The 13,311-nt window shown below is 42.5% G+C and overlaps 1 protein-coding gene across 2 annotated transcripts in view; it reads right to left on the bottom strand.

Moving 5' to 3' along the window:
• Window positions 1-416: 416 nt before the first annotated feature.
• LOC115164906 (EGF-like repeat and discoidin I-like domain-containing protein 3) overlaps window positions 417-13,311 on the bottom strand; it is a 224,387-nt gene continuing 211,492 nt past the window's right edge. For both annotated transcript variants that reach the window (XM_029717822.1, XM_029717823.1), the window contains one exon: window positions 417-2,774. In XM_029717822.1, the coding sequence (XP_029573682.1) occupies window positions 2,625-2,774 (150 nt within the window). In that variant the 3' untranslated portion in view covers window positions 417-2,624. The remainder of the gene's footprint in view (window positions 2,775-13,311) is intronic.

The following is a 13,311-nucleotide window of genomic DNA, read 5'->3' as shown; positions in this document are numbered from 1 at the left end:
CCTCCATGGAATGAGTTTGACACCCCTGATATAACGGATGGGGCAAGCAGACTAAACAGATTCTTTTCTAATCAGCTTTTAATTGGTGTGCAACTTCACTCACCTGAGTTACGAGGCAATTATCTCCCCATACGGGATCTCACGTAATTGATTCATTAATAGACAGTGCAGTTTCACGTTTGGCCTTCGACTCACGTCTTGATCCCCTGCCACAGCAAAGAGAATGAAGTTGAAAGTGCAATGAAGGAACTAAGCATGGCAGCCTACGGTAAATCAATGAAGGTGACACGCTAAAGCACAGTCACGTGTAATCAGACGCTGGGAGAAAGCAGAGCATGATCAGAGAACGAGAAAAGACTCTCCTATTAAAGACGGGTAAGGTGACACCTTTGTGAGAAAAAAAAGGCAAGCCATTCGATTCACAGACATATTTTTTATTGGTCAAACTGAAAGAGCTCTTGTTTGAAGCAACATCTTTTTTCAGCTGTACACAGTATTAGTTCCTGACTCTCCTTCGCAAGCTTGGACTAATCAGCATATAATTGGTACACTTTGCTAGATAGCGCTTGATACTCAGACTGAGTAGACACAGAAACACAATATGGACGTCCTGGTTCCCTTTCACCAGTTAGCCAAGGTTTTACAATGCAGCAATGGTAAGTGCAAAGTAAAGGACCTGTAACATAATGGTATAACAAAATGTGCCTGTGGACATGGACATATTTGATACTGTATCCCTCCTAATACGTCATGCTGCCATATCCAATGGTCAGTAAAAATCCCGTTGTGAAAAGTGCACACAGGCAGCCATCTAGAATGATCAATCAAGCAGACAACCTTATGGAGACAGGAACAGCTGGACAAGAAATACTAGTAAATAGCTCGATCAAAAGCCAAGATATCAAAAAATTAAATCAAAAACATTATGCCTAGCCAAATACATCCATTATAAAAAGTGAGTTAGTTGCATGGCATGACGCTTATGCTGTGTCCATGGATCTAACAAATGTTACACTGTTTTACACCAATAGCAACTTCACATCCAATGTTGTTCAAACAAAATCGCTCTATCAGCGTATATGGGTTTCAGGATTATGAACGAAATACATCGGGCAACTTTCTCTTTGGGCCGTAATGTCCCAATATCATAAAGATCACTCCAGGGACATTCCGATTGGAAATTGCACACACTAGGGTAAAAGTCAAGTGGCTTTTTCCCCCAATCATACTGCAAAAAATGGGCATAAGTCCTTGACTATTCTGGTATTTCTGGTGTCCTTCAAATATTTTTTTTTTATGATGCACGTAATGATACTTTAAAATGCAACACTGAAATACAGTGACATACTGAAACAACAACTGATAATGTTCATTGTACATATCAAACAAAGACAGATATTTATATATTCAAAGTTCCTACTTCGTTTTTTTTTTGAAAATGCATGAATAGAAAGCTGTTTGTGTGATGCTGTCACTATGTATTTTGATATAAAAAGAAAATATAATAAATAAATAAAATATTTCTGTGAAGTAAGTTTGTCATTTTATTAATTTAATTGCCATGGTAATGTCTGTAAATATATATAAAAAGGAGGGCTTACTCTTAGAAATGATAAAATTGTGGGTATGGATGGATGACTTCTATCCTGAGCTTTTCAAATTGATTCAAAAGTATATTGTAAAGGCAGGATTGGGCAGGATACAAAAGCAGACAAAAACAAAAGTAAACAAAGTATACAATTCTACAAATGTGACGTAATTCCAAGTAAATATCTTGAAATGCTAATTACATTGAAATAAATTAAAGAAGCAATAAAAAGCTGAGAGCATTTGGACTCTTCAATCAGCTAGCCCATTAAAGCTCAGTGTCTATACTGCTTGTTACTCGTCGAGCAGATCAGTCACTCTTTAAACTTTTGCGGTGTGTATCAGAACTATTTAAAATGCACGTAAAAATAGATCCCTAAAACAAAGCGATTACTCTTAGGGAAGGAGTTATAAATGATTTGTCATAATATACATTTAATATAATAATTTATGCACCATGCAATTATTAAGTGTTTTACATAAAATACAATGGCATTGTTGTTGTTTTTGACTTGCGTTACAATGTCAGTGTCAGCAATGGTAAAAGCCTGGCTTGAAGAGGTGTAAAATATATCTGTCACTGTAGTATTTTAGTTGTCATCGTTGAAGGATTTCTTGGATAGTTCTGCTATGAGTTGAAATGGGGTTAATAATGTCCAATGAATCATGGTAGATAGGTTTCATGTCGTCTTTGTTAAAAGGTGACACTGTACCGTAGCTTCCATGGCAATACGTTTAAATCAGAGTGTGATTCCCCTCCCCACTCCACCACCCCTGCCAGTCAAATATGTTACACAAGTTCATTCCAAACACGATGGAAATCTGGAGAAAAATAAAAGACATTGACCACAAAAATAAAAAAATGAGGACAAGGACAGGTTTAAATCATTGTACAAAAAACAAATAGCAACCCAACACAACCAAACACGTATTCTTGAAAAATCCATTTGAAATTGATTTCTTTTTACAGGTTGCACAGTTTATATTGAAACACTGGATCTGGGCTAGATGATCCATTATTAAAGGGAGGGGGGGGGTCACTCTTCCTCTGTGCATCCCAGTAACTCTGCACGCAAAGTGATCCTGCTGTACCACGACCATGGAAGGATCCGGACAAATCGGGCGTAGATGGGCGGAGCTATCACGTTCTTTCTGTGCGTGTCATTGTCAAAGTTTCCTTGGAACACCTGCGAAAGGAAGGACAGTGGGAATTAGATTAAATGAATGGTGATCTTGAACACCCACACAGACCTCAGAAAGCTTATTAGCATATGTGCACCTCATCACGCAAACGAAGGGAAATAAGAAATGATAGCAAGAGCAAAGGTTAGAAGAAGATAAAAAGAGATGGACATGCTGTGTATGCTACATAATTCTGATGGCTAGATTTCCATAACGTCAATGCCCAGAAAGATGGTCAAGACCTGTGCTTTGTGGCCATAGAAAACACATGGCAGTGGTGTTACTGTAGCAACCTATTGTCATTTCCCTCACGGCAGACCATTCTTGGTGCAGTAGCATCCAACAAAACCCAATAGACAGGCAGTTTGCTAAACAACAACCCAGAAACAAATTATCAATCTCTCTGCTGATATGTAGTTAAGCGAGCGAGAATAAAATATTCAAATATAAACAAGCATAACAAATGTATTGGGCTGCACACTGTGTTGTTGATAAATACAAGCCTTGTGTCTAAGTGTGGTTAATCGACAGTAGAATTAAATGGAATATGGGTGATAGGTACCTACTGGGACCGCTTCATTGAAGGCCGTGATCATTTCAATTAAACAAGCGTGGTTATGACTATTTAATTGGGATGTAATGGGACTCGCCATTATGTGAAATGTAAAACCAGTGGGACGGACCCCTGCAGGTGCTGAAGACATTCTGAGTGGTTGACTTGACATTCGCCAACTATGACCCCTAGAAAACATTATTTTTCTCAGGCTCTCTCAGTCCTGTTGCTGGGGCCCCACTGGGGGGCAAAACCTTTTCTTGCCCAGCACCAACACATCTGATTCATTCAACTAATCAAGGGCTTGATGATTAGGTGTTGATGATCAAATACAAAGTTCATTCCTGTGGGTCCCCCAGGACCAGGGATATTCAGTCGTGATGTAAGGGAACTCTAGCTGGTATGTATGGTAGGAGGGTTTCAAAAGCTAAACACATTCCGTTTCTGATCTACTTTCACGTGTTCTGCTGCATCGTGCACAGGATTCGCGTGGAATAATGACATTTGAGCAAGCAACACCGCATTTCCACTCAAAGAATTACTGAAGAGAGCAGTGAGAAGGCCTGCATTATTCTCCTACTGCAAGACACTTCATAGTCACTTCAGGCTGCTCATTTCCCAAAATATTCCACAGATCGCTAATATGCACTAAGGTAATTCCCCCACTAGGGAGGATGTCTTCTCAATGGCCTTTCTGGGGCCCTGGGTATGATCAGCGATAGCACTCGTACCAAGTCCTTATCAACAGCCCTATACAGGCCCTGGGAGAGTATGCTGCTGAAAGCTCTAGAATTACTGCAGTTCTGACTGGGCACAGTGAGTAGGGCACATAAAGCCTCCGCCCAGTACCCTGCCCTGAACTTCATCACTTTTACTAGCCAGCTACCACCCACCTGAGAGACTGCCGCCCTATGTACATAGTCATTGAACACTGGTAACTTTAATAATGTGAATATGCTGTTTTACCCACTTCATATATACAGTATATACAGTATTCTAGTCAAGGCTCATCCTACTGCTGTACACACCTTTATTCATTTACTGTCCATAATGTCTATACACACCATAATATACATACATATTTATATTCAGAATCTGACATTGCTCTTTCTGATATTTCTTAATTCCATTTTCATTTCATTTTTGAATTTGTGTGTATTGTTTTGTATTGTTAGGTATTACTGCACTGTTGGAGCTAGAAACACAAGCATTTTGCTGCATCTGCGATAACATCTGCAAGATATATGTATGCAACCAATAAATTGTTATTTCATTAGGGCCAAGCGTTTTTCCCTGTCAGATCACATAGTCAGGAAAAAGCCCTAACTCTGATTTAGTAGTGTAATAATGGAGAGTTAGAACTGGTTCCATGCCGTTTTGTATACATCAGTATGGGTTATCTTTCATGTTGCTTTTATGTAAAAAATAAGTAGACATTATGTAATTCTACACTAGATATGTGAATGTGACCCTTTCGTGCAAATCTCCCATTGACTTCCACACATGATTTGATTTATGACTGTTGGCGTGTGCGTCAGATATGATCAACATATCTGACGCACTCACTAGAGTCTGTATTTATGTACAGTGAATGATGTCTTTTATTGCAATCTGCAAATACATTCGCAAAAGATGCCCACACCTCCCTATTCCACAAACATATCAGGTTCCTCTCCAAAAACCACTCCACACTTACTTAGAGGCGTGAATGCCAAAGGTGTGAATTCTTACAAAATAAGTGTCATCTCCGATACCCCTCACACTCAAGGTGAAGACATTATCCAGCAGACTGGTTTAATGGTCCAGATCAGAGTCCTAAAAACGGATGTAAATAGTGAGCCCAAAATGGATACTGTTGATGTTTACACCAATAAACTGTTTTTGAAGACACTATCTCTTGGAGCTTGAAGATAATACAAATGACAAATATTTTCATGTTTATTCTATGTGAACTAATTTGCCACACATTTTAGAAACTCTTCGGTGACAATCCCCCATCAAATGAATCTTCCCTTGATTCTTCAATTAAATAGGTTTAAATGGAGGATTGGAGGAAATCTTAATTAGCCTTAGTAAAAACCAAAGTATGAAAACAAGTCAATCAAATAGTTATTTATTCTAATCAGTTATGATCTCATGGAAGTGTGGTTCCAAATACATGCAACTATTCAAACATCAAAGTTCCGGCATCGCCAGGATAGCAAACCCACCACTGCAACCACATTTTATTTTGCTGAAACAGAGGAGGTCTTGGTGGAAGCAACCGACACACATGTTATAGACTCATGACCACACAAGACTCTGATCTGGACCATTAAACCAGTCTGCTGGATGCAGGTACAGTGTAGGTCTAAAGTGAACACAATATTCTGATGGAGGTATTTAACCCAAAAAGGGCGGCAACAGATACACAACCACCCTACAGTCCCTTGAGGAGCTGTTGGAATGGGTTTAGGTAGAGTGGTTGCAGCTTACTGCAGTTTACCCCCTGCATCTCTGGTGGTAGTGCAACACAGGGGGCCTCAAGGGCCCTTATCTGCATGAAGAGAGGATGACAGGCAATCCAGCCTCTGATTGATGGGGGAAGCAGTATGTTAGGTTTAAAACACACACACACACACACACACACACACACACACACACACACACACACCACAATGACTTTCTCTCTCCTCATGTATCTCCTCATCTGTTTCTCTCTCCTCCTCCTGTGTCGTTTGGTCTTTTTCTCTTGATCATGTCTCTCCTACTCTGGATTCGATTAAGAATGTCTTTGGTATTCACACGTCTACTCATACACCATGCTGTACAGTTAAGGACCAACTCTTCATCCTTCATTCTTTTTCATGGTTTCCCTCCCTACAGTTTCTCGTCCCTAGTTCTTTCCTACCGTTCTTCCTCCCACCTCCATTCCACATGAGGCTGTTGAGGGGAGGAAGGCTCAAAATAATGGCTGGAATAGAGTGAATCAAATAAAATAAAATATATCTGTCACACGCTTTGTAAACAACAGGTGTAGACTAACAGGGAAATGCTTACTTACGGGCCCTTCCCAACAATGCAGAGATAAATAGTGGAAAAATATATTAAATAAAAAATGATAGGAATAAATAGAAAAACAATAACACAAGGAATAAATACACAATGAGTAACGATAACTTGGCTCTATACACGGGGTACCAGTTCTGAGTCAATGTGCAGGGGTACGAGGTAATTGAGGTAGATATGTACATACAGGTAGGGATAAAGTGACTAGGCAAAGGGATAGATAATAAACAGTAACAGCAGCGCATTTGATTAGCCAAAGAGATTAGTGCAAAAAGGGTCAATGCAGATATTCCGGGTAGCTATTGGTTAACATTTTAACTAACTATTTAGCAGTTTTATAGCTTGGCGGTATAAGCTGTTCATGGTCCTGTTGGTTCCAGACTTGGTACATCTGTATCGCTTGCCGTGCAGTAGCAGAGAGAACAGTCTATGACTTGCGTGGCTGGAGTCTTTGGCATTTTTAGGGTCTTCCTCAGACACCGCCTGGTATAGAGGTCCTGGATGGCAGAGAGCTTGGCCCCAGTGATGTACTGGGGCGTACGCACTACCCTCTGTAGCGCCTTGTGGTCAGATGCCAAGCAGTTGCCTGACACCCTCTCTGACCCCCTCCCTGTAGAGCGTCTCATTGTCATCGGTGATCAATCCTACCAACGTTGTGTCATCTGCAAACTTAAAGATGGTGTTGGACTTGTGCGCGGCCATGCAGTCGTGAGTGAACAGGGAGTACAGGAGGGGACTAAGTATGCACCCCTGATGGGCCCCCGTTTTGAGGGTCAGCATAGCAGATGTGTTGTTGCCAAACCTCACCACCTGGAGGCGGGCCGTCAAGAAGTCCAGGATCCACTTGCAGAAGGAGGTGTTTAATCCCAGGGTCCTTAGCTTAGTGATGAGCTTGGAGGGCACAATGGTGTTGAACGCTGAGCTGTAGTGAATGAACAGCATTATCACGTAGGTGTTCCTTTGTTCAGGTGGGAAACGGCATTGTGGAGTGCAATAGAGATTGCGTCATCTGTGGATCTGTTGGGGCAGTTTTCAAATTGGAGTGGGTCCAGGGTGTCTGGTATGATGGTATTCATGTGAGCCATGACTAGCCTTTGAATGGCTATATTTGTGAGTGCTACGGGGTCGATAGTCACTTAGACAGGTTACCTTGGCGTTCTTGGGAACAGGGACTATGGTTGTCTGCTTGAAACATGTAGGTATTACAGACTGGTTCAGGGAGAGACTGAAAATGTTAGTGAAGACACTTGCTAGTTGGTCAATCCATGCTCTGAGTAAGCGTCCTGGTAACTCATTTGGCCCTTCTGCCTTGTGAATGTTAAACTGTTTTAAGGTCTTACTCACATCACCTATGGAGAGCGTGATCACACATTCGTCCGGAACAGCTGGTGCTCTCATGCATAGATCAGTGTTGCTAGCCTTGAAGGGCACATAGAAGTTATTCAGCTCATCTGGTAGGCTTGCATCACTGGACAGCTAGTGGCTGGGTTTCCCTTTCTAATCTGTGATAGTTTGTAAGCCCTGACACATCCGAAAAGTCAGAGCCAGTGTAGTAGCATTCAGTCTTGTTCCTGTATTTAACGTTTTGCCTGTTTGATGGTTCATCTGCGTCCGGATTAGTGTCCTGCTCATTGAAAGCATCAGCTCTAGCCTTTAGCTCAGTGACGATGTTGCCTATAACCCATGGCTTCTGGTTTGGATATGTATGTACTGCGGGGGCAATGTCGTCAATGCACTTATTAATGAAGCCGGTGACTGATGCAGTAAATTCCTCAATGCCATTAGATAAATCCGGGAACATATTACAACCTGTGACTTTTTGACTTTTCCTAAATAAGTCTATATAATACACTGGCATTGTTAGAATTTTAATATCCCAAACAGAACTGGCGTTATTACTAGTTTTAGGAGGGCATGTCCTTTTTTGAATGGTTTAACCCGTCGCCCCTCCTTTTCTCAACAGCATGGCCTGCCCGTCTCCTTCTCCCAACAGAGTGGCCTGCTCCTCTCCTTCTCCCAACAGTATGGCCTGCCCGTCTCCTTCTCCCAACAGTATGGCCTGCCCGTCTCCTTCTCCCAACAGAGTGGCCTGCTCCTCTCCTTCTCCCAACAGAGTGGCCTGCTCCTCTCCTTCTCCCAACAGTATGGCCTGCCCGTCTCCTTCTCCCAACAGTATGGCCTGCCCGTCTCCTTCTCCCAACATTATGGCCTGCCCGTCTCCTTCTCCCAACAGAGTGGCCTGCTCCTCTCCTTCTCCCAACAGTATGGCCTGCCCGTCTCCTTCTCCCAACAGTATGGCCTGCCCGTCTCCTTCTCCCAACATTATGGCCTGCCCGTCTCCTTCTCCCAACAGTATGGCCTGCCCGTCTCCTTCTCCCAACATTATGGCCTGCCCGTCTCCTTCTCCCAACAGTATGGCCTGCCCGTCTCCTTCTCCCAACAGTGTGGCCTGCTCCTCTCCTTCTCCCAACAGTGTGGCCTGCCCGTCTCCTTCTCGCAACAGTGTGGCCTGCTCCTCTCCTTCTCCCAACAGTGTGGCCTGCCCGTCTCCTTCTCGCAACAGTGTGGCCTGCTCCGCTCCTTCTCCCAACAGTGTGGCCTGCCCGTCTCCTTCTCCCAACATTATGGCCTGCTCCACTCCTTCTCCCAACAGTGTGGCCTGCCAGTCTCCTTCTCCCAACAGTATGGCCTGCTCCTCTCCTTCTCCCAACATTATGGCCTGCTCCACTCCTTCTCCCAACAGTATGGCCTGCCCGTCTCCTTCTCCCAACAGTATGGCCTGCTCCTCTCCTTCTCCCAACAGTATGGCCTGCTCCACTCCTTCTCCCAACAGTATGGCTTGCCCATCTCCTCCCAACAGTGTGGCCTGCTCCTCTCCTTCTCCCAACAGTGTGGCCTGCCCGTCTCCTTCTCCCAACAGTATGGCCTGCTCCTCTCCTTCTCCCAACAATATGGCCTGCTCCACTCCTTCTCCCAACAATATGGCCTGCCCGTCTCCTTCTCCCAACATTATGGCCTGCCCGTCTCCTTCTCCCAACATTATGGCCTGCTCCACTCCTTCTCCCAACAGTATGGCCTGCCCGTCTCCTTCTCCCAACATTATGGCCTGCTCCACTCCTTCTCCCAACAGTATGGCCTGCTCCTCTCCTTCTCCCAACAATATGGCCTGCTCCACTCCTTCTCCTAACAGTATGGCCTGCCCGTCTCCTTCTCCCAACATTATGGCCTGCCCGTCTCCTTCTCCCAACATTATGGCCTGCTCCACTCCTTCTCCCAACATTATGGCCTGCTCCACTCCTTCTCCCAACATTATGGCCTGCTCCACTCCTTCTCCCAACATTATGGCCTGCCCGTCTCCTTCTCCCAACATTATGGCCTGCTCCACTCCTTCTCCCAACATTATGGCCTGCTCCACTCCTTCTCCCAACATTATGGCCTGCTCCACTCCTTCTCCCAACATTATGGCCTGCTCCACTCCTTCTCCCAACATTATGGCCTGCCCGTCTCCTTCTTCCAACATTTGAAAGTGCCCAGCTGATAATCATTACCTCAAAACTGAACCTAAACTATATACCGAAACTAATTTCACACATATAACAACAGATTAAATAAATTAAGTAAAGTATGATGGGGAGAATGGGTGAGTTGATAAGTGAGGGGAAGCGAACGATGCATAATTATGTAATCACCAATTGTGAATGAAGAACAGGGCGGGCCATTCTATTGTAATTATAGGCCTCATTTTAAAATGGTATGTACTCTATATCAGTCCACCGAATCAAAACAGTCTTATCAGTCAACTCTGGCCTACTTACAGTAGTCTACACAGTAAGAGCGTACGGAATTGTACATTCTGAATGGCTTTCAATATCTGGGATAATTCCACATCGCCTAGCAGGTGAACGAGTGTCGGAGAATGTGGTGATGAGGCTTGTGGAACTTTATGTAGGCAAGGGGAGAAATGTCACCACGGACAATTTCTTCTCTTCACGGTCATTGGTGAACAAGTTGCTTGCAATGTCTGGCCGGCACCCTGAACAAAGTGAGACGGGAGCTCTCTCCCTCTGTGCAAAATAAGGCACCTAAACAGCCATTGTACTCCACAATAGTGCACTCCACAAATGTGCTGAAGAATGACAAGACACCGTGAACGGGGACACAATAAAGACAAAACCGGATACTATTACGCACTACAACCAAACAAAGGTAAGTCAAAGTGTGTCAAGCAAGTCAAAATTACAAAAATGTTGTCACCTGTTAGGACAAGGGACAACAGCTAAAGTAAATCCAACTGATGCCATTATGTGAAGATGCACACAAGCACGAGTTGATAATAATTGACAATATTTTACTGCTGTTATATTGACACATTGTACATTCATTATAATACAATTTTTGCTTTTGTGCCGAGTTTCACTATTTATCAAGGCCACTTGGGGTTTATTTTGATGTTTAGGCTACTGATGTGTTCATCATTTGACCACGCGTCTTTTGACCATACGTCTTGGTAATCGGGGTATTTTATTTATCTATGTTGTTGTTAGAAAAATACGCTGTTACCATGTTCCAAAACATATGCTTTCTGTTTCACCTGAATTTTGCCATAATTGTTTTGTTTTTACATATAACCTACAGTAACATAAACTAATGAAAATGCTTTAATTTGAAATAAAATAAAAATCATTCCGTGTTACCCAAGGCCTTCTTAAACACAACCAAATTATTATTTTTGACATGGGATATATGAAATATATCAATTGCACTGTTAGAATTGTTGCAGTCAGAATGACTCCTCATTAGCTGGAAGGGGGCGTCCATCGAGGCCCAGCAGTTCTACTGTTAACAAGTATCAGAGCTCGGCCTCTCCCGGTCATCCATTCCCTCCCCTCTCTCCTCTGCCTGACCAGGCCCACCGATCAGAATACCTGAGTAGGAGAATACCTGACTAAACCACTTAAAAACACAGGGGAATAAAAAAAGAGAGAAATATTCAACGTCACTTCACCTTATACGCTCTTCTTCCACCTGCACTTTAATGTGTCTTTTCTATCTAACTCCCTGGCTAAATCTCACAGGCAGCCTGACTCGGCACAGTGTCCTGAATGTAATTAATTACCCTCCCAAGCCTTTTTGGTAAGACATTAACTCAACATTGGAGTGTCGTGCTGACATGGTGCAGTGGAAGTCTTCATTCCACAGAAAGGATTTTGCTCTTGGATTGTTAACTTGTTAGGTGAAGTGATGAGCATGCAATTTGAGGTGCAACAGATACAGATACTCCACTGTGAAATAAAGACTGAGTACAAAAAATCCAATTTCTAGACCATGAATACGGCAATAAGAGTGCAATAGATTGCAATGTTGCTTCTGCTATGGATATTTCTAGAAATACATTATTGTGGACTTTCTTAAACGTTTTCAGCTCACTATTAACATTTCTATGACTCCATTTTCTTCTTCTCTCCACAGCAGTGCAATTTGTGACATGTTCCATCTCCTAAAAACAAAGAAGAGTGGTCATATTCCATCAAGTTTCGGTGCAGGGAGGCAATTTACAGTAGATTTAACCTGTTTAGGATAGGGGGCAGTATTTTCATAAAAAACATACCCGATTTAATCTGGTTATTACTCCTGCCCAGAAACTAGAATATGCATATAATTAGATGTGGATAGAAAACACCCTAAAGTTTCTAAAACTGTTTGAATGGTGTCTGGGAGTATAACAGAACTCATATGGCAGGCCAAAACCTGAGAAGATTCCATACAGGAAGTGCCCTCTCTGACCATTTCTTGTCCTTCTATAGCCTCTTTATGGAAAATAGAGGATCTCTGCTGTAACGTGACATTTTCTAAGGCTCCTATAGGCTCTCAGAAGGCGCCAGAACGGGGAATGATGACTCTGCAGTCCCTGGGCGAAAAACAGTAGGGCTTTTGGAAAGTGATCGTTCTGAGAACAATGACACGGGTGCCGCGTGCATGTGAAGACTCCATTTTCTATTTTCAGTCTTTGAACGAAAACAAGGTCTCCAGGTCGGAATATTATCGCTATTTTACGAGAAAAATCGGCGCGTCACCCTTCGGATAGTGTCTTGAATGCAAGAACAAAACGCAGCTATTTGGATATAACTATGGATTATTTGGAACCAAAACAACATTGGGTGATGAAGTAGAAGCCCTGGGAGTGCATTCTGATGAAGAACAGCAAAGGTAATCCAATTTTTCTTATTTACATTTACATTACATTTAAGTCATTTAGCAGATGCTCTTATCCAGAGCGACTTACAAATCTTATAGTAAATCTGAGTGCCAAACTTGGTGGGTGTCAAAATAGCTAGCCATGATGGCCGGGCTATCTACTCAGAATATTGCAAAATGTGCTTTCACCGAAAAGCTATTTTAAAATCGGACACCGAGATTGCATAAAGGAGTTCTGTATCTATAATTCTTAAAATAATTGTTATGTTTTTTGTGAACGTTTATCGTGAGTAATTTAGTAAATTCACCGGAGGTTTTTGGTGGGTATGCTAGTTCTGAACGTCACATGCTAATGTAAAAAGCTGGTTTTTGATATAAATATGAACTTGATTGAACAAAACATGCATGTATTGTATAACATAATGTCCTAGGAGTGTCATTATTTCTGGCTGGGTACTCTCCTGACATAATGTAACGTTTTGCTTTCGTTGTAAAGCCTTTTTGAAATCGGACAATGTGGTTAGATAAAGGAGAGTCTTGTCTTTAAAATGGTGTAAAATAGTCATATGTTTGAAAAATTGAAGTTTTGGGATTTTTGAAGAGTTTGTAATTCGCGCCGCGCTCTATCATTGGATATTGGCGAGGCGTTCCGCTAGTGGAACATCTAGATGTAAGAGGTTGCAATACACCAAATATTGAAGCTCATTCTATCATGGAGGAATGTTGGAGAAGGGCCTGTATCAAAT

The sequence above is a fragment of the Salmo trutta genome, chromosome 27 (assembly GCF_901001165.1).
Source record: "Salmo trutta chromosome 27, fSalTru1.1, whole genome shotgun sequence".
NCBI classification, from domain to species: Eukaryota; Metazoa; Chordata; class Actinopteri; order Salmoniformes; family Salmonidae; genus Salmo; species Salmo trutta.
This window is presented reverse-complemented; position numbering and strand designations above follow the sequence as displayed.